Below are 21,497 nucleotides of genomic sequence, written 5' to 3'. Positions count from 1 at the left end.
CCTGTCTCAAGCAACAAAACCCCCCCACAATGTTTAAAACAAACAAAACCTCATAATGGCACCACTCAAACTGATGATTAAGAAACCTCCTTTCCCTCAAACAAGTGTGTGTTGGATATGTAGTCAAATTACTTCAGAACATAAAGTCCCTGAAGAATAAAGGTCCAGTAAGAAAAAAATGAGAAACTCATATGAAACCCTAGAACACTGTAAGATAAAGCCATTGAATAATTTAGATAGGTATAAAGTAGTATTAGCTTATTCTGGTTTTATTAACATTTATGAAAAGAATGTATTACAGAATTTATAGGTGTGACATACCACAGTGTGAAAGACTCATTTTTTTCATTTATATGTACATTTATGTACTCATGTCTTTACTATGACAAGACGACGTACAACCACAGTAAAATTTGGAATGGCGTCTACCAGACACTTAAAACTTTCAATAATGTCCTAAGTAGTCTCACCTGTGGAGGTGGCACTGTTATGGGTGCAGGGACAGGAATAGGAGGGACCGGCACAGGTAAAGCTTTAGGTATGGGTGATACTGGTTCTGTGTGTGAAGTTTCTGCACCTCCATTTTGAGCAACTTCATTTTCAGGCTTCTTGGGAATTCCTTTCCAATCTAAGAGTTACAGAAATGTAACAGGAAGTATTTAACATTTTCAGTTTGTAACTTTAAAATCTAGCAATGAAAAATTATCAGCCTGATATTAAAGAAATTCCTATGCTAATTTTATAAACAGTAATTATTTAAATTAACAAACAACAGACAACATACATGCTTATGATGTGCCAGACCCTGTCCTAAACACCCTCGATATATTAACATATCCTTCTCATAACCATCTATAAGTAGCTACTATTTTCTCATTTTACAAATGAGGAAAACAAAAACAACAGTACCAAAGTCACATTCCTAGTAAGTAGGAAGGACAAGTTAGTCTGAGACATAGCTGATTCTACAGCTTATATTCTTAACCACCAAAGTGTATCGAACAAACGTTCCCTAATGTTAAGAATAACTTAAGACACCCTTCCACTTATTTCCACATATCTTCCAGTCAGGTGAAAACCAAAAAAATCGCTTTCCATTCAGTATTGTATGCCCTCAGCCTTATCAATAAACCAGCACAGGGGTTTCACCATTCTATTCTTTTCATCCCAGTTAGGTAGCTGGGACTTATTTGATCTGTTAAATTTTTGCAGTGAAAAATTCTACTTAAGATCTACTTAATTCTGTAATTAAGAATTATTTCACTGGTGCTGGCATCTCTCTTACTAGGCATGTTAAAAGGGCAAAGATCATGTTTGTCTTATTTCCTATTGTAGCCTCAGTTTACTATACAGATAGACTTTAAAAAGTTCCTAAAAGTTCTCCTAATGCAAACAATAAACCGGGTATCTGATTTGTCAAGTGTACTACCAAGCAAATAAATGAACTCTAAGGGAAATTAAATACTGCTTTACCTGGGTTAAGGGTGTCACTGTCCAACATTCCTCCTTCACAAAAACTCTCCAATTCCTCAGGCTTGACTTTGTCCCATGGAATGTAAGTAACACCAAGTTCTACATCCCAATACTGTTTATAATCTGCCTTTATTCCTTTGTTTAAGGCCCAGGCAATCTATTTCATTAATGAAAAAGTAAAAAGAAAAGAAGGGAAAAAAGGGTCACAGATCTTGAGAGTTCACCATCCCATTCTACTCATTTGGACTTGGGGCACCAAGTACTAGCTCAGACTCAAGGCCTTACTCTCACCATGGAACTGGTTACATGGCATTCCCACTCTCTCCTAGGAGGGACACTTACACTGGCCTTTGCTCATTACCAAAATCACCCAGCACAGCTAACATAAAACTTAAGAGGAAAAGTAAAAGTTCATCATGGAGAGGCTAAAGTGCCTTGTACAGCCTAGCATGCTAGGCACCACTTTTTTTAAAGTCTGTAAGTACCTAGTAATTACTCAGTATCACACAAAATCTTTTATAGTGCAATCCAAGGGTGAAACAAAGGTGTAAGAAGTGGGGAAAGACTGAGTTTGATTCCATAGGGGATAAACATCCATGTACTTGTTTCTCTTAACTTTGGTGCTTATTTTAAAGTTAATTCTAAGATGAGATGGCAAAGTTTAAAAGGCAGAATATGTACCTTTTTTGAGTAAGACAAAAGATATTACTAAGAGACATTACATTTAAAGCACCAATTAATTACCTTTGATGACCCATAAAAGGTGGGGGGACAGCTGGGATCATAGCTCAGTGTTAGGGTGTTTGCCTAGCATACATAAGGCCCTAAGTTCATTCCCTAGCAACAACAACAAAAAAAATCCAGAAAAGCAAAACCACCAAACCTACCTAACTTCTAAATTTTTAGGTTAAACACTGCACTTGTTGTTTAGGAGGTAACAAATGCCTCAAGACATGCATAAGCCCTAAATTAGTTTTTAAAAAGCCACTTAATAATTTTATATTAAATTAAAAAAAATAAACTATAAAACTGTACCTTTATAGATTTCTGGTTTACTTTATAGTTTCCTCGGCTCAGTTTCTGCAGGGCACGATACGCATCTTGCCTATGAACCATAACAATATAGGCACAACCCCTGGGAGGAATCATCTGCTCCAAAACATTTTAGTATTACAAGAGATAATAATGTCAAAGAACAAGACACTATATTAGGTAAGCATTCCTACTCTCTAGCCCCCCTCTCCAACAATATAGCTAAGGTTAAATTCATTTATTCTCAGTGGGAAACTCAAGTTTAGTCTCAACTGAGCCCCCCAACTGCCATATAAAGACTTTCCTAGAAAAAGGTTTGAAACTTGGTAATCCAAGAAATACTAAATGTTAAGTATCAATCTGAACTCTTAAACTTGTAGCCACATCTTCCATAAACCTGTGCAAATTTTAACTCAGATCTCAAGTCCTTAATTTCATAAAAATGACAATCACATCTGTCCACTGTCATTGAAGTGAAAAAACTCACATTAATTGATTCGATTGGACCAAATTCTTCCAAGAGACTGGCAACATCCTGCTGAGTAGTCCTTTTGTCCAGCTGTCCCACCCAGAGTGTAGTACTGCAAACTTAAAATAAAATTATAATCATTTTCACACTTGACAATGAACAGCACTGTACCTTATATTAAAACCTATTACACAAAAGATGCATGAATTACATTATGATGCCAAAAGTTTTAAACAGCAAATCCTACATCAATTTCAAAAATTATTTAGAGAATTGTGTTAATGCTTTCAGAAATGGAACCAAGTCAGGTAAAGGCATACATAAGAGGCTAGAAAAACTCATCTTTTGTGGACAGACCTATAGATATCATCTAAGAATACTTAGACCAGAAAAGCAGTAACTTGCTCACTGTCACCACGCCAGTGAATGGCAGAACTAGGACTTGAACCCAAATCCCTCGGTTACCAACCAATTTAGTGTTTTGTTTGCTATACTTAGCCATCTTCTTTCAACTCTTGAGTGCTTATGGTTTTTCTTTTGTGATGTTCTAAAGTAGTAAGCCTTATACTGAATTAGATGCCCTAGTCATTATTATGAATTAAAATACTTTCTTCTTTTTTGTTTTCTTAGGGCACTGGGGATCAAACCCAGAGACTTGCACATGCCAGGCAAGTCATGAATTAAAATCTTAATAGTCACTGATTTACATCAAGAATATGTCTGTTGAGCAACCCCTCAGGACCCATCCCGTCCCAGGGGAACTTTCATTCTTTCCCTTAATAAACTTTCCTACCTCTATTCTAAAACAAACAAACAAACAAACAAACAAACAAAAAAAAGAGTATGTCTAGCCCAACAATATACATATTCTAAAGATATTTAATCTTTAAATTCAGGAGATAATGCAAGTTAATCTACAAATGGTTAAATCTTTATAAAAGAGGGAAGTAGTTATTCTAGAAAGAAAAAGACACCTTTCTATTATATACAGGACTTTATAGTGTATAAATTCAAACAAATAAGATATGAGAAAACACTATGTAGAATAAAACTCAAAACAGTCACAACATTTCCTTTTGGCTTTGCTAACAGTTATAAAACTTTTTAAGCCCATGACATGACAAAATAATGCAGCAAGTTTGAAAATAAAGGTTTATTTACCACTTGCAGTTTCTGATTTGATTTGAGGAAGACCTTTTTGTCGACGTTCCCTCTCTTTTTCTCGATCTCGTCTTTCCTGGGATCGAGATCGAGGAGAATGTCGGCGCCTATCCCTGGACCGAGACCGAGAACGTCGGTGACGAGACCTTCGAGATCTAGAACCAGATCTAGACCGTCTCCTTTTTGGTGACCTAATATTTTCATTAGGACAGAGAATAGATAGCACATGCAGAAAAAAGTAGAGAACATATGCACATATTAAATTGAAAAAAAATGCAACTAGGTAATTTCATGTTTGGATATTTAAGAATTTGATAGTAGGAAACTCATTTTCAAGTTTTTTAATATGCCTGAAGTTAGAAAGCATGCATATAATTTAAATGGATGCCAGTTAATAAATGTACTGTTACCTCCGGTAACTCTGGTCTATACAAAATTAAATACTTATAGTATATCTAATTAATATACTGCTACTACTATTACTTTTCCACAGCAATTAAAAATGTAATCTGATTATGGTATTACTGAGCTTTCCACTTCTGCAGGTTGACAAAAGTTATAAAGAACTTTGGACACATAATTCTTCTAATATGTTCATCTATAAACATAGACACCAAATCAACTTAAAAAGCAAATATAGTAACATGACTGTAGCTCTTTTTTTTTTGTTTCATTTTGACCTATTGACATAACAGACATACCAAGTGTTACAGGGTGAGGAAAACACTGTCTATAAATTACCTGGATGCTGACCTAGATCTCGACTTTCTGTTATCAGACATATGCCGTTTAACCTCTGGAATACAAGGCTGTTCTACTTCCATGTCCTTAAAAATAATTTAAAAAATCATAAAATGAGAAATGTGGAAAATATAAACACAAGAGGTAAAATGTAACAAGCGTTAAATTATTTGGTTACTAGTTTAAAATCACTGGCCATCACTGGAAAAAAAAAAGTTACTTTGAGTAAGCTGCATACCATTTTAACAAATCATCACCCAACACAGGAAACTAGACATTCTACATGCTCTCTCAATCCTTACGGAAAGTGTTGGGATTATTCTGTGCACTTTCCAGGTGAAAAACTTGGAGCACAAAGAGTTGTTATGTGCCCAAGTTTCTTTCTTTCTATTTTTAAAAAATTATTTAATTAGCACATAACAGTTGCACAGGGGTACACACTGTGATATTCACCTATGTACATATAATGTATCTTATGTTTATCCCCTCCATCATTCTCCCTTTTCCCCCTGCCCCCTTCTTGGAACAAGTTCAACAGGTTTCACTCTTCTACTTTCATATATATGGATACAAAATACATCTACTATATTCACCCTCCTTCACCCTTTCCTTATGCCACCAACCTCCCACTGGTATCAGTCACCCAAAGACCTATTTTTCCTCCTGCCCTTCTTTTTCTTTTTTTTTTTTAAAGTATATATTGATAGTCCAGGGGGACATTTTGCCTTGGCACTTCAGGCCTAAATATATTGTGCTTCAATCAAATTATGCTCCTGCTCTCCTCCCCCCTTACTCACTCATTTTCTATCACCATGCTTCCCTATGCTGAATAACTTACAGTACACATTATATTTGTATATAGATGACTTGTTTCAATATCTTTCATTCTATAACATTTTCCAAGTTTTTTTCTTAAACTGAAAAGACAGCAAGCAAATAAAACAGTAACTACATATCAATCAAGGCAACAAAAACGATGTAAGAAGGAAACTTCACCTGCTGATGTGGCTTCTGTGTAAGTGGCTCATTTTGTGCCTGGAAAGCAGGCTGGAAAGCCTGTTGCACTGGTGGAGTTGGAGGAATCACAGGCTGAGCCATGGGAGGAAATGGAGGCGTAGGAAGAAGCCCAAATCCTGGCATCTGCCCATTAGGAGGAAGTGGAACCTTTCAATTTTAAAGAAAAGAGTATACGTAGATTTTAAGTAACAACTACCAAAACAAATTTGGAAAACGGTTACTTTACATAAAGCTAAAATATCTTCAATAAACTTTCATCAAGGAAAAGCTATAATGACATACATTTAACACTGTTTAACAACGATTTCTACAGGTACAATATGTACTTTTACAGATTCAAATGTTACATTTATAGGTTAAAAATTCTGCTCATTTCAGAATGTGGAATGATTTGATTTTATAAATTTAAAGGCATAGCCTGCTTATTGGTACAAGGAAGCAATGTGGACAGGCTTGACTTACACTACTACACATCATTTTTGCCCATTTTAACAGCAATGAAGTTTTTTGATAAGAAGAGTGGCTAGAGGCAAAGACTTCTAGGCTTTTTTTTAAATTTTTATTTTATGAGACAGAGTTTTGTTATGTAGCCCAGGCTGGCCTCATACTCTCGAACGTCCTAACTCAGCCTCCCAAGTACTGGGAATATAGCTGTGTGCCACCATACCCAGGTTATGTTTTTTGTTTGTTCACTTTTTTGTTTTTTAATTTACCAAAGGGGAGTTTCAACACACTGAACTTTTTAGATTTCAAATAAAACATCACAATGAGAATAAACCACAACCTAACATTTTTGCATTTACAATTTGAGCACCAATAGGAAAAAAAAAGAGTGTAACATCACAAAATATCTTTCTAAATTATTTATAAACTTTTAGTAATTGTTGGAAATAAATCTTCAATAATGCTTGGAAATATTTTCATATATTTTAATTAAAAAATTAGGGAGGGGCAGTACTGGGGTTTGAACTCAGAGTGTCTTGCTTACTGGGCAAGCATTCCTAACCATTTTTAACTTTAGTTTTGGATAGGGTCTTGGATTTTTGCCCAGGCTGTGATACTCCTACCCAAGCCTTCTGTAGCCGGATAGGCAAGTTCCACAATGCCCAGCTTATTTGTTGAAATGAGTCTTGCTAAGTTTTTTTGAGTTGGCTCACAATCCTCCAGAGTAGCTGAGATTACAAATGTGTGCCACCATGCCTGGTGTATGTTTCAAACTATATTCCTGAATGTTGAGAGCTGAATGCCCTGTAAAGTATCTAATCATGTAACATAGAGATGGGGGCTCCTATAAGGGAAAGAGTTGTATAACTAAATGAATTTCTTTAAATGGACTCAAGATGTTTCTACACTATTTTAACTAAAATACCTACATGAGCACAATATTGTTTAGCAATCTTGTTTCAATTAAATTTAAAAGGAACTCAAAACAGTTTTGCATTCAACAGCTTCTATTCAGGTTGCAGGTCTATGTAGCCAATTACACAGCTAAGTGATAGTGGTCTATGAAGAACAAACTACATTCTCTAAGGAACAGATTTTGAGTTATTAAATATCAGCTGTAGAAAAGTGCCTGTACCTGATGGTGCATTGGATCTTGTATTCCCATCATTCGAGGCTGAAATTGATCTAGATTTTGGTGTTGTGTATATGCTGGCTGCTGCATGCCATCTCCAGGAAATCCGCTATAAAATGTGAGTAATTTTACTTATTCAAAAGCACGTAAGATTCTCAGCCACATTTACAGAAACATAAAGAATGTTGTTCAGGAGGCACTAGTAACCAACAATTTACTGATTCATCCATTTACCCATATATTAATACACACACTCCATATTACTTCCAACATAATGGCCATTTTTACTGTAAATCTGAAAGGATACTCTCCCTGTTAGAGCAAAAACCCATAATACCATTATTTTACCAAATAATTATTCCAATGAAAATTATTTTTAATGCTAAATGTTACTTAGGTTATGCTTTACAACTATTACTGACTTTGTATTTGTTGAGGAATTAAAAAAAAGAAACTCACAATGGTGCCTGGGGAGGAGGAGAGGTGGCGACTGGTGCGGGGGCAGCAGGGGCAGCAGCAGCAGCGGCGGCCACGGCAGGAGCAGCAGGTGCGGCGGCAGCAGGGACTGCAGGGGTGAGGGCAGCAGCATCCTCTTTTTTTGATTCTTCCACAGCTTCTGGCTCATCATCATAATCAAATCTATCAAGCAGCTTCTGGAATAGGTAAGTCAACATTCCATTTTAACATTTAGACTCTGAGTAACTGAACAAGGAGAGTTTATAGGAACCAAGATGTTTGCGTCAGCTATACCCCATACACTGTTGTGCACGATCTCATTTTATAACATGCCCTGGAGCTGGTTCAAAGGCAGAAGCAATTCTGATACACTTTGGAAAAGATACCATTCTCTTTCTGCAATCTCTTCTCCAACTATATGAGTAATGTTTTCTTTTAGACCCTTTTCTCTCTGCTTATTTCATCATTAATTTAGCACTACACTTATTTTTCTAAACTATTCATTTATTTAGTACTAAAAACTTCTGGAACTTTGTGCTTATGAAAATAGGCATACGGTTTTAGTCAGTCATTAAATGAAACAGACACTGTCTTATCCAATCCTTATAAATGTACATAGAAAAATGTCTATATGCAGGCACAAAGAAGTCTCACCAGTTGCTCACTATCTTCTTAAAATTTCACAGCTTAACTCAGATTATCAGAAAATTTAATTTAAAAAACAAAACATTATAATTCACGAGCTCACATGTCCAGAAGAATGATTTTAAAATAAAATTTACTCAGTTCTGGTTCAACTTAACAGATGCCTAAACTAGGAAGGTATATAGGACTAATCCAAGTGGGATATAGCTAACTGTTCTTTGATTCTGTACCAGGTGATCGATTAAAAGTTCTTATAATAAATGAGCAATTAATATTTTTGGAAGGTAAATTATATCTCAAGTGCCTTCTTATTTTGCACATAAGCTTACAGCTACCACCACCATAACTTTATAGTGGTGAACATTGAATAAGTTAACACCAGGATTCTGGGTAAGTGATAGGAGACAAAATGAAAATTCTGGTTTAAGTTTTTAAATAAAGAACAATACCTATGGTCTTGCAGTTTATTATGTATAGATATGTTCTTAAGTTTTGAGGTCTATACATTTTAGTCTGGAAGACCTGAAGCAATTAAAAAAAGTAAAGTATCAAAAAACAGATCTTCAGTCGAAGAGCTATGAAGCAGCTGAAATAAATGATTTTCAGTGACTAGTTTAAAATACATTTTAGTCAAATGAAAAGTCACAGAATTCATGCAAGTAGCAAACACTCAGCAATCCACTTGATGTGAGACACTGGAGGGTATACAATTCCAATTAACAACAGAAAGATTCATCATCATAGCTTTTACAATCTTCCTAGAATTCCTAGCCATTAGTACAATATGAAAAGAAAAAGAAGAAAAACGCACAGATGTTGAAGAGAAAATGACACAAGTTTTAGCTATCTAGGGAAATCCAAGAGACTCAAATACAAAACAAAACACTTAATACTGTGACCATTTATAAAATAAAAACCAAAGATTTTTCTCTATGTCCTTAATAATCAAATGTAAAGTGCCATGAACCATTAAAAATGACTGAATTCCCTAGAACAAATGAAAGGGGAAAAAAATGTACAAGACCCATATAAACAAATTTTTTTAGTAAATGAGATTCTGTAGAAGCTCTCTCAGTACCTCCCTAGTTAACCTATAAGTTCAAAGGAATGCTAACATTTCTGTTAAAAGCTCACCTGGAAAGGTACATTATGATGGTAATTCTATGTGTCAACTTGGCTACATGATATAGTGTTGAGTTATAAGGTCAAACTGTAATTTAGAAGGTACTGTGAATGTTTAAAAAAAAAAAAATCTCAGCCAGTAAAAGATGGGCATGGTGGTATGTGGTTATCATGCTAGCTACACGGGAAGCATACACAGGATGATTGTGGTCTAGACTGGCTGAGGCGTAAGTGTAACCATATGAGACACATAACTGAGACGAAATGGGCTGGGGGTGTGGCTCAAGAGGTAGAGCCTAGCAAGCAAGCATGAGGCCCTGAGTTCAAACCCCAGTACAATAAAAAAAAAAAAAAAAAAGAAAAAGTCCATAGACTTTGAGTAAAGAAAATTACCTTCTCTAATTAGTGAGCTTCAACCAATGAGGTAAAAGTCTGGAGAAGAACTGGTTTCCAGATAAAGAACTCCCTCAAGATTAGAACACAGAAAAACTGCCTGAATTTCCAATCTGCTGCTCTTTGGAATTCAATCAGGTCTACAAAGTTAACTCCTATCTGAATTTCAGCTTGCTGATCTGCCTGACAAACTTCAAATTTGCTGACCCCCTACAACTGTATGAGCTAATTCCTGAAGATAAATCTCCCCATCTACCCATCAATGAATGAGAACCCTAATATATATATGACCACAAATAGTCAAAGAAGTTTGAAAAAGATTAAGTAAGGAAGACATAGAAGCAAAATACAGTATATATGTGCTGTAATTATAGCTCAGTTATTAAGGTGCTTGCCTAGCAGGTACAAGACCCTGGGTTCAATCCTAAGCACAAGGTGAGAAGTGGTGATGGTGGAAATATATGTAGTATGTAAGTTATTTCAATTGTAATGATAAATAGATATATTAGTGGGACAGAACAGTGTCCAGAGACAAACACAGAAACATGTTAATCTAGCATCTGAAAAAGTATTTTTTTTTCTCCTTTTATCAATTTTTATATTTACTTACACGTATATACACTGTTTGTGCCACCTCACCCCAAACCCCGCTTCCAGGCAGAACCTGTTCTGCCCTTTTCTTGGATTTTGTTGAAGAGAAAACACAAAAGATAATAAAGACAGCATTTTTGCTAGTTTGGGATAAAGATAGCTGTACAGAGATTCCTAGTGTTGCTTCCATGCACTTATGTACTGCAAGAAAAGGGTATTTTAAAAAACACAAAAATTCAACTATCTCAAATCATCCTCTAAAATAGATTAAAGAGGGACTAAAGAGATGAACACAAAAAACAAAAATAAAGAACTACTAGAAGAATATGCAGAAGTCTTTTTTAATACAGATATTGAGACATTCCTGAATCAAAACACAAAAAGATTAGCTGGGTGCTGGTGGCTAACACCCACATTCCTAGCTGTGCAGGAGGCAGAGATCAGGAGGATCATGGTTCTAAGTCAGCATGGACAAATAGTTCGGGAAACCCTATCTAGAAACATACCAACACAAAAAAGGGCTGGTGGAGTGGCTCAAGTGGTAGAGAGCCTGCAGAGCAAGCATGAGACCCTGAATTCAAACACAAAAGATTAAAACCTTATCACCCATGTGAGAATTCATGTTCATTTGTGCACAGAAATAGGGGTAAGAGAATACAAAATATATGTTCAAAACAGTGTGAAATTGTTTCCTTTTTTATAACTTTCTGTATTACTTATTTTTCCCCATAAGCATACATTCCCTCTTAACTCAAATTTATCCAACTTCTTTTAGGGGAGAGGTTTTTTTTTTTTTTCTTTTCTTTTTTGGTGCTGGGATCGAACCCAGGGCCTCACGCATGCTAGGCAAGCGCTGTACCACCGAGCTATATCCCAGCCCTATCCAACTTCTTTTAATCAGTAGGTATTCATAATCCACCAGGATATGATAATAAACCTGTCATTTACCACATGGACTGTTAACTCTGGACTACTGGCAACCAAGTTCTTTCATCTTATAATGTGAATGTTAGAAAGAACCAGTAACTTTACTTCTATGATTTTCAAACTTTTAGATTTTTTTTGTTTTTTTACTGTGAAACTAGAAAAATGAAGTTTTATACAACCATAAACCCAATTAAGACATGAGACAAGAATGGAACTATCTGGCTTAAAATTAGACAGAAAGCTCTGAGCCAAACATTCCAGCATATCTTCAGTTGGAAGCATCTTAAAACATGCCTGTTGTGGTTTTAATATGAAATGTCCCAACAGGCTCATGTATTGGACACTTGGTCATCAGCTGATAGCGCTATTTTGCTAGGAGGTAGAAACTTTAGGTTAAGCTTAGCTGGAGGAAGTAGGTCACTGGGGACATGCCTTTGAAGGTTATACCTGAGCCCTGGTCCCACCTCTCACCTCCAGCTTCCTGTTCACCATGAGGTGAGGAAGCTCCTTGGTCACAAGCTCCCAGTGCCATGATGTTCTGTCTAAGAACATGGGGCCAAGCAATCATGGACTAAACCTTCTGAAACCTTGAACCCAAAGAATAAGTCTTTTGGCCTTTAAGTTGTTCTCTCAGGTATTTTGGTCATAGTTATGTAAAAGTAATATGACACTCACTGAGCAGCTAGAAGATTGTTGTTTAGGTAGGTGTACCAACCCAAACCCTCACATTACAGATACTGTAACTAAAGATTTCTTTAACAGTAACACCCTTGAAAACAAACCTGAATGCCTAACTCTCAGTAGGGGAATGGCTAGATTGTGATGTGTCCATGTAATGAAATACTACTAATAAGCACTTTTTAAAAATGTAATCCAAATACATTAACCATAAAAAGAGAGGAATATTAGGATCCAAACATTATGACCAAATAAAGAAAAGCATACATCCATGGGAAATTCTGAAAAACCATGGCAAAACATTACAATAATAATTTCCAAGTATGGGGAAATTAATGAAGATTTTCTTCTGCTCACTTTTCTTTATTCCCTAAAAACTTTTGCAATGCCTTATATCACATTCATAGCCAGGAAAAATAATCAATGTTTTGATGTTGAGGAAGGAAACCCGTCAAACCACAAACAATAAAAGGGACAACCCGTAGAGAAGCTACAGAATGGATAAGCCCCATGATCCAGGGTGAGTAAGCAAAGACAGTGGGGTTGATAATTTGAGAAGCATACCTTGTCAAACGCAGTTTTTTGTTCAGGTGGGGGGAAAGCAGCTTTTTGTTCAGGTGGTTGTGTAGGTGCTGTCTTTAACTGAGCTGTGATAGCCTGAACCTGAGCCATCACAGCATTGTCAAGGGCAGGGGACTGTGGTTTTGGAGGTTGTTGAAAAGTCTGAAGGATCTGTTGAAGCTTAAAGAATGAGAAAACTGATAAACCATACAAAAAAGTATATCATAGTATCAAAAGTTAATGCACTTAAAAAAAAAATCTTAAAGGTGATTGAAAATGCTATTTTCATTAGGCAATAACTAGGAAAAAAAAAACCCCACCTTTTCTTATGGTTAAGTTTGTGAATGAATATATTAAGTACAATATGCATTACTTTAGGCTAAAAATTATTCTGACATCTCCAAAGATATAAAATGATGATCAAAGAGAAGAGAAAATACACTGAATTGTGTAGTAAGTTTCCTAGAAATATGGAAAAAAATCCAAATAATTCTGAAATCAATCAGAAATGCTAGAATTGTGAGTAACAACACTAGCTACTTAGCAGTTCTGAAGTTCTCTTTTAAAGAGGAACCTTTCCCTTGTTTTTCACTTTACATTTGCCTTATTGTCTCTAAGTCATTACCTCCCTACTAAAGGTTATTCTAATGGAACAGCAAACATATTTTCTCCCTTCAATGTGCTTATGAATGGGGAATGGGAAGTAAGAACTGACAACGATATCCAACTCTGCAAACAATTAGACCTTTAAGTAGGGAGCTTACCTGCTGGCCTTGAGTTGTCTGAAACAGCTGAGCCACAGCAGCAAAAGCATCAGAGCTGGGCAACTGTGGTACAGTAGGTACGGAGTTTGGAGTGGCTTGTGGAGGTTCAGAAGAAACTTTTACTGGAGGTGGGGGTGAGCCTAAAAAAAAAAGCAAAGAGCATTAAGGCCTAAGAAAATGTTAACAAAAAATTTGTTCCCTTTTCAAACTTCCTTAAGCTTCTTTGCTAAAATAAAACTCCACTCAGTTTAACATACAGTAAGATATATAGATTGTGGATATGAAGGTGCATAGGGTAAGTACTAAAAGCCTATTTTTATTAGAAACAAGAATTACGGGAAGAAAAATTATACTTTCTAAGATGTAAACTCCCCTTGTTACAGAAAAAATCCACCAAAATAGAGAAGATATAAAACCTTTCATGTATTATACCATTATCTAAACTTACAGATAGATAACATCTGACTGTACCTTCATTATTGGTAACATTTTCTGCAACTGGAGCAGCATTACTGGTTCCTGCTGCCATGTCCAAAAGAGGCTGAATAATTTCAATTTTGAACACTCCGTTTTTTTGCCAAAGGTTTAGCACACGAACTATTTTACTCTGTATGTGTAAGAAGACATGAATCTACAATAAATATTTGCAAAATCATTTATTGTATTTCTTATTTAAAAAAGAGAAAATCCCCCTGGGTTAACATTTCCATACTCAAGTCTGTTTCATAAACAGAAACAAATCCACGTGAAAAATTACTTGGTTAAACTACTATAATTAGCCTTTCTTCAGTGTTGAACAACAACCTACAGATGTATAGAATAAAAAGAAATATGTTATTTGGTATTTTCATTGTATTTACAATTATAAAAATAATTCATCATTGACAAAAAAAAAAAAAAAACTATCTTAGAGAAGTAAATGAAGCAAAGGGGAATTTCTTCAGGATAATTACAGCAGTTAAAATATTTAAGAACTGGCTGCATGTAGAGGCCCACGCCTATAAGCCTAGCACTTGGGAGGCCAGAACAGAACAGGAGGATCACCAGTTCAAGGCCTTGTTGTGCTATACAGTGAAACTTGGTCTCAAAAAAACAAAACAAAACAAAAATCCAAACAAACATATTTAAGAAACTGGCCTAAATCTGAGAGGTAAGATGTTTAGTGGCCAAGTAATGTGAAAAAATGTGTTATTTACGGACACACCTTATCTTCCACTCAAGGAATTATCTTTTTTGGTGGGAGGGGAAGGACCGTGATCTTTGAACTCAGGGTCTCATGCTTGCTAAGCAGACTTCTACTCTACTAAAGTCACAACCCAGCTTATTTTTGCTTTTGTTATTTTTCAGGTTACTTTTTTCCATTTCTGCCTGACGATGGCCTCAAACTGAGACCCTCCTACCTATGGCCTCCCGTGTAGCTGGGATCACAGGCGCACACCACCACACCTGGCTTTGTTGAGATGGGGTCTCACTAACTTTATCCCAGCTGGCCCTGAGCCTTGATCGTCCTGATCTCTACCTCCAAAGTGGCTGGGATGACGGTGTGAGCCACTGAGCATGAGCAGCACTCTAAGAATATAAGCACAGCATCTGCAACACGCAAATTTATATGCCGTTTATGGTAGATGTCTCCATTCATCACCAGTGTAATTCTCCCACCTATTTACAATTTACTTATCTATAATGATTTTCTACCTTTCTATAACATACTGTAAAATCAATGTAATACATATATTGCATACATATATGAGCAATTAAACAGTAGTAGTCTAATTGCTAATGAATGCATTTATGCTCTAGTATCTTTATATGTTGGGAAAGATCACCAATTATTAGCCCTTCTGCAATAATCAACAATCTGAGATAAGTACTGTCTTTCTCTACTGCAGAATTTCTTCGTCAAATATACAATCACATCTTTCTTGCAATATACGTTCTTTGTACACACACATATCCTATCTCTCTTTTTCATAGGGTCTCACTACTGTGTAGTCCAAGTTGGCCTCCAGATTGAGATCCTCCTGCCTTCACCTTCCAAGTGCTGGGATTTCAGGCATGCACCACCATACTTGCCTTTAGCAAAATTTTCCTTAAAGCAATCAGATGCTTTTTTTTTTTTTTTTTAACATATCCTTTTTACTTTTATTGGGGTAAGAACAGTTAACATGAAATATACCCTCAAGAAATTTTTAAGTGTATAATCTGGAATTGCTAAATTAGAGGTGCTATGTTGCTCAGCAGACCTCTAAAAGTTTCTCATCTTGCCTGAGTCTCTAGACCTATTGATTAGCAACTTATTTTCCTCTCTCCTCCACCCCCAGCAACCACTACTCATTTCAACAGTACAACATTCAATGCACAGGGGTCATGCTAATCTTCTTGGTATATGTGCTGCTGAAGTGAATACCAATGGTACAACATTTCTGAAGGACTCCAGAAGAAAGCAAACAAGAAATGACCACTACAGAAAAATACTGGGTTTCAAACTCACAGACATCAACTATAGGGTGATCTTATCCAGTAATACAGCAGGCCTCAAATAATATAAATTTAAGTAAGTGTAAGTATAAAAACAAACCCAGCAAGAATGCAAGTTTTTAATTTAAAATCAGTCACTATACCTTATCTTCAGATGGACAAAGATACAAATATTGGAATGTGGCAGTTATGTTTTTAGAGAATCTTGGCCCAAAAACATCTTTATCAGTTCCAAACTGATGACGAGACTGTCGCACAATTGAGTCAATTACATATAATCCTGGAACCTTGTACTCCGGTTTACACTGCACAGATAAAGATGTTAAATTAGCACAAGAGAAGCAAAATCAAAACTCAACACCCATTAATCTCTTGTTTATGTAATCTTACATGTCCACTGACTGTTTAGAAACCATCAAAACGCTTCAGCTGTCTAACTGGCTAAGCTGTCAAATTTCCCACAAGTCTACACACAATTCATTCTTTGATAATTCATTTTCTGATCCTTCTACATGCTCACACACAAGTTCCCAGAAGTGACATTTCCAATCCCCAAGCCATTTTCAATCAAATTCACTTAAGATAGTCTCTATTCCAATTCAACAGTTTTCACCTTCTAAAAATCATTAAAACTGTTTTTTTTTTTTAACACACCAATTTTAATCCTATCAGAGTATGGTACCAGAGAAATAAAAATTAAAGATAGGTCATTTTGGGTATACAAACATTGACAAAGATAAAAAGGTAGAGGGTCAGGCAATTACACACATCTTTGATGGTAGGGAAAAGGCACACCTTTTATGGAAGACAATCAGCAATAAAAGCAAAGCTTTATTTGGTCCAACAATACTACATTGAGGAATGTATGCTAAGGAAAACAATTAAAATGCCTACTTTTCTCACTAAGATTAGGTGCCAAACCATTTTCTATAAAAAGTAAAAGGTCAAAAATATCTAAATAAACAGACCCAGAGAACTGGCTGAGTAAATCAATGGTAATAATCACATAGAGAAGTATTTTACAGATGTTTGTTACAAATTCAGTGTGAAAAGAATGTTAATAACCAGTACTGTCTTCATTGTCCTCTTATAAATGTACATGCACATAAACAAAACATAAGTAGATTCAGACGTAAATATTGTAGTTAATCTGGAGGCAGTGGTATGTAGATAATTTAAACTTTTCCCCAACTTAACTATTTGTACTTGATTTGCTACTATAAAAACTTCTACTGACACAAATACCTAGTGTATATACTACATGGCATAGCTCCAGGTCAAGGGATAAGACAAAGATATGTAGCCTATTCTCAGTCCTCTACTAAGAAAGATGTGTGTTAATCATGCAAGTTGTAAGACGATATACAACTATGGAACTTAAAAAAAAAAAATTCTGATGGGAACAGGGAAAAGCCAGGAAAACTCTACAGAGTAATTTTATTTGAAATACTCAAAGATGAATTAAATGTCAACAGAGATGGGGCAAAGAGTAGACCAGGTCCCCTTCCTTGGTATAGAGCCCTGACCCAAAGATAAGAAACTCTGTGAGGCATGCTCTCAGTAAATGCTCAGCCAATGGCAAATCTAGAAATTTCTTTAAATTAGTGATTAAAAAGAACATTTAGTACTTACATTTTTGTAGAGTGGCTTTAGAAACAAGTATTCAGATTACAATTTACAAAGTAAATTATAAATTAGTATCATAAATAAAATGAGATAATAATGAAATAGTTACCTTTTTGATGAACTTTTCTACTATTTGAACTACATGCTTATAAAGCTGGAAGAAATTAAAAGAAAATTACTGCCACCAGTTTATGTATTTCTATATTTCCTATCATTACATAAAAATACTTAAAAATCTTGAAATTTGCACAATTTAAAAAATATCAAGACAGTACTCATGAATCATGGAAATAATCCAAAATCACACAACTTTAAAAATCTTAACAAATCAGAAAGGAATTAACCAAGACAAAAATCATAAAAATCCCCACTAACAGAAGAATCTTTTCTTAGATTCTTAATCAATAAATCTTTTTTAATCAGTAAACTTTAATATACCAGGCAATCTTGATAAATGGATAAGAACAATGAAATTAGAACTAAGCAATGCAGTTCTAAAGTGATCACGCTTATTAAAGTGTGATCTTGGGCAAGACATTTAGCTACATGAAGCCCAGTTTTTTTTTTTTTTTTTCCTTTCTGTAAAAGGACGTAATTGTTCAGCAGGTTTATAACACAAATTAAGGAAAGAAAAAAATTACTTTTGAAATAGTATGTTACAATGCTAATGTACAGTATTACCACAAAGCTTTAGCAAAAGCTGATTGATGCTGTTTGATTTAGGCCTGAACTCACAATTTTGATGTTTAGCAATGTTTTTTTAATTTCAAAAACAGTTCCAGATGAAATTGTATTTATTTTATTTTTACCTTAATAGCTTTAATAGCAGCTTTAGTGATGAGAATCATCTTGGCTCTGGAGATGGGAGGTTTCATATCCATAAGTGAAAAGAGCTTAAGAAAACAAAAGTAGTAACAGTTAAAAGACAATTCAGAGGTCAGTTCCCTTCTTCTGTTAACTAAGATAACAAAAACTTTTGGAGGTAAAAATTTAACAATTTGGCTAGTAAGTAAAAACCATGAACTTTCCTACATATTTGTATTGTCACTTAGTAAAAAGAAGATCATACTTAAAAGGAAAAAAATGCGTAAGCCTAGAGGCAAAAAACATTAAAAAATTAGCAAAACCTGTAACAAAAAAATTACAAAATTTTATCAAAAATCTCAAAAATGATTTCACTGGAAGCAAACACACCTGTTCTTGGATTGAATATGGTAATAGTGTAACTCAGTAAGTAGTAATTTCAATCCAAATCTTTCTGAAATTTTGGAAAGCTTTCTAATGATTCTAAGGCTCATTTATAAACACATGTATAAAATCAGGCAATAAATCTAAAATGCCATTTATGAAGTTGTGTGATGCTCGTGTGGGAATTCACAATTTCTTCATTTAGTCACAAATAAAACCAATAGGCATTATTAAAAATCACCACGAAATTTAACAAATTTCACAACAGTAGTCAAGTGCTCCTATGAGACTAAACCACACTTTGACACTCCTTTTCCCAAAGGTTTAAATCCAACCAAGATATAATGAGAGTCTGTAGAAGATTGTAAAGACAAAAATCCAGACATTAAGATGCTTGTATTGAGTTTGTGTTTTTGTTTTGTTTACTCCTATGCACACACTGACCTGTGACTTCTAAAAGAATCTCTGAAACACACCTCAGAGATTCCAGAGCACTTATCAACTTTTTAGAAGTCACATTTCTATTTTGTTCCAATTAATGTTAATATTTCAAATATGGACTCCCCAGGATACTGATGAAGCACTAGTAAAAAGCTAGCCTTAAAGTAAATAGCCCTACCTTTCAGCATATCCTAAAATTTCATCATTTTCATAGCTTTTCAAAATTGTATGGGACTACATGTAACTATAATGGGACTACAGGTACCAATCACAATAATGTTAGAAAAGACATGGAATATAATTTCCAATAATCAATTTTAGACCAGATACTCTAAACTGAAATAGAATTTTTTTGTAAACCATATTAAGAAAATGAGAGAAACACTTAAGATATTTATACAGGAGTTCATTTTCTGAGGAGATTCTCTAAATAAATAAGGTCATGATTCTTGATTACTTTGTTTACCAACATTATAAAAAAAAATCTCAAGAATAAATGGTAAATGAGAAACAATTCGAACTGAAATGGCAATCTTAAAAGGTATATAAATCAATGAAGAATTAAGAAACAAATTTAAATATCTCAACTTAAACACAAATTTTAAAATTTATTAATACTGCACGATTCATAAATATCTAGCATACATTTATAAAGGATATATTATGAATAAATTATATTAAGACAGTTGCTTATTACTGTTTTATTTCCTTCTCTATACTGCTAATATGTCTAATTCCCCCAAACAGAACTTTTAAAAAATAATTTCACCTGTTGAAATTGTTCGAGAAGTGTGGGGCAGAGGGAGAGGGAGAATGATATGGGGGGGGGGCGGTAAATCTAACATATAATGTAAGCATATATGTAAATATTAAATATTACAATGTATCCCCTCATATAATTATTATATGCTAATTTAAGTCATTTCAGTAATAAGCAACTCACTATATTAAAACAAGTCAAAATTATAATGTATTTTAAAAATTATAACCTTTACCATATACCAGTACAACCAACATTCAGGCAAACGACCAACAAGAAAACCTTGAGGTGCTATAATCAAGAGACAGGGAGGTGTATTATTCTATTCCATAAGGATGAGAAAAGAAGAGGGAGCCAGTATTCGCATACTCACCATGTGTCAAGCAGAGGGTGTACTCTATTATTTTATTCAGTCATAAAAACTAAGGTAGAAATCACATTTATTTTGACATGATACCCAAAAAGGTCTCTTCTGTTTTAGATGATGCCCAGGAAATGGATCTGAACTAAAGCTTGTTGATTCTAAAGCTCCTACTTCCTAATAGTATACTAACCTCGTTATACAATGATAACTAGATTTGTGCAGAGACCACTGACTATAAGGGAATTCAGGGGGGTAAGAAATCAAGCAGACACCTACGCCTGTCTAAATACTGTATTGTATTGAGTGATAACAATGAAACAGACTGAACTTAATTTGGGCTGTCTACTGAACTATCCAGGCAGAGACAAGTCCAGCAGAGAAACAGAAAGGTTAGAGAAGCAAAGTCACATAGACAGATGAGAAGGAGCTTGTGCTAAGGGAACTTAGAACACAGAAGTAGGTAGGGATACAAATAAACTTTTCTAATGCAGTGGAGAAGGAAGTGCACAAATGAACACTAGAACAAAGTGGAATCCTAGAAATTAAAGTCATCTGGCCTTCAAATGCTGTAAGAGATTACCAATATGCAAATCAAACCTTGTCCTTTCAGTTTGGCAATTCAGTGGCTGCCAAGTAAAAACCTGAGGAACATGTGTCAGGGAAGAAGAGAGAAATGCATTTTTGGCTAATTTTTCATTCATGAATAAAAACCATGGCAGGATCAGTATCTGGCATACAAAGAGGACCATGCTTCAAAGTTGTGAAGATGACCACCCTCATGTTTCTTAAATGTTAGGCACAAAAAGGTTTCCACCACATGTAAGTTTTTCTTTTTTTAAAAGATGCCCTTTATTCTCCTTTACCAATTTTTTTTAAACTGATAAGAACAGATACTACACTTGATCTTAGCCAAAAGGCCGAGAAGCGATACCAATGTTTTTTTTAAATCTTAAAGTTGTGAATTTTATTCGATATAAAAAATACAACTGGGTACAACTGTAATCCTAGAGATCAAGAGGATCATGGTTCAAAGC

At 34.9% G+C, this 21,497-nt stretch overlaps 1 protein-coding gene and 1 non-coding gene across 5 annotated transcripts in view; both read right to left on the bottom strand.

Annotated features, from left to right (window-relative positions):
• Positions 1-21,497, bottom strand: part of Scaf4 (SR-related CTD associated factor 4) — a 61,998-nt gene that overhangs the window by 22,667 nt on the left and 17,834 nt on the right. For 2 of the 4 annotated variants that reach the window (XM_020185090.2, XM_074072816.1), the window contains exons 2-16: positions 18,520-18,603; positions 17,820-17,864; positions 16,228-16,389; positions 14,078-14,213; positions 13,607-13,746; positions 12,846-13,022; positions 7,929-8,122; positions 7,473-7,578; positions 5,873-6,040; positions 4,877-4,962; positions 4,136-4,326; positions 2,993-3,093; positions 2,509-2,622; positions 1,474-1,630; positions 471-628 (exon numbers count right to left, since the gene is read on the bottom strand). In XM_020185090.2, coding sequence (XP_020040679.2) covers positions 471-628; positions 1,474-1,630; positions 2,509-2,622; positions 2,993-3,093; positions 4,136-4,326; positions 4,877-4,962; positions 5,873-6,040; positions 7,473-7,578; positions 7,929-8,122; positions 12,846-13,022; positions 13,607-13,746; positions 14,078-14,213; positions 16,228-16,389; positions 17,820-17,864; positions 18,520-18,603 — 2,019 coding nt within the window. The remainder of the gene's footprint in view (positions 1-470; positions 629-1,473; positions 1,631-2,508; positions 2,623-2,992; positions 3,094-4,135; positions 4,327-4,876; positions 4,963-5,872; positions 6,041-7,472; positions 7,579-7,928; positions 8,123-12,845; positions 13,023-13,606; positions 13,747-14,077; positions 14,214-16,227; positions 16,390-17,819; positions 17,865-18,519; positions 18,604-21,497) is intronic. The other 2 variants (XM_074072815.1, XM_074072817.1) reach the window with 1 other exon arrangement.
• Positions 21,199-21,392, bottom strand: LOC141423519 (U2 spliceosomal RNA). The gene has a single exon (XR_012448380.1). It is a non-coding gene; the product is annotated as a U2 spliceosomal RNA (small nuclear RNA).

Source organism: Castor canadensis, chromosome 5 (genome assembly GCF_047511655.1).
Source record: "Castor canadensis chromosome 5, mCasCan1.hap1v2, whole genome shotgun sequence".
In the NCBI taxonomy this organism is placed as follows: Eukaryota; Metazoa; Chordata; class Mammalia; order Rodentia; family Castoridae; genus Castor; species Castor canadensis.
The sequence above is the reverse complement of the archived record's forward strand: the minus strand, read 5'-3'. Positions and strand labels throughout refer to the sequence as shown.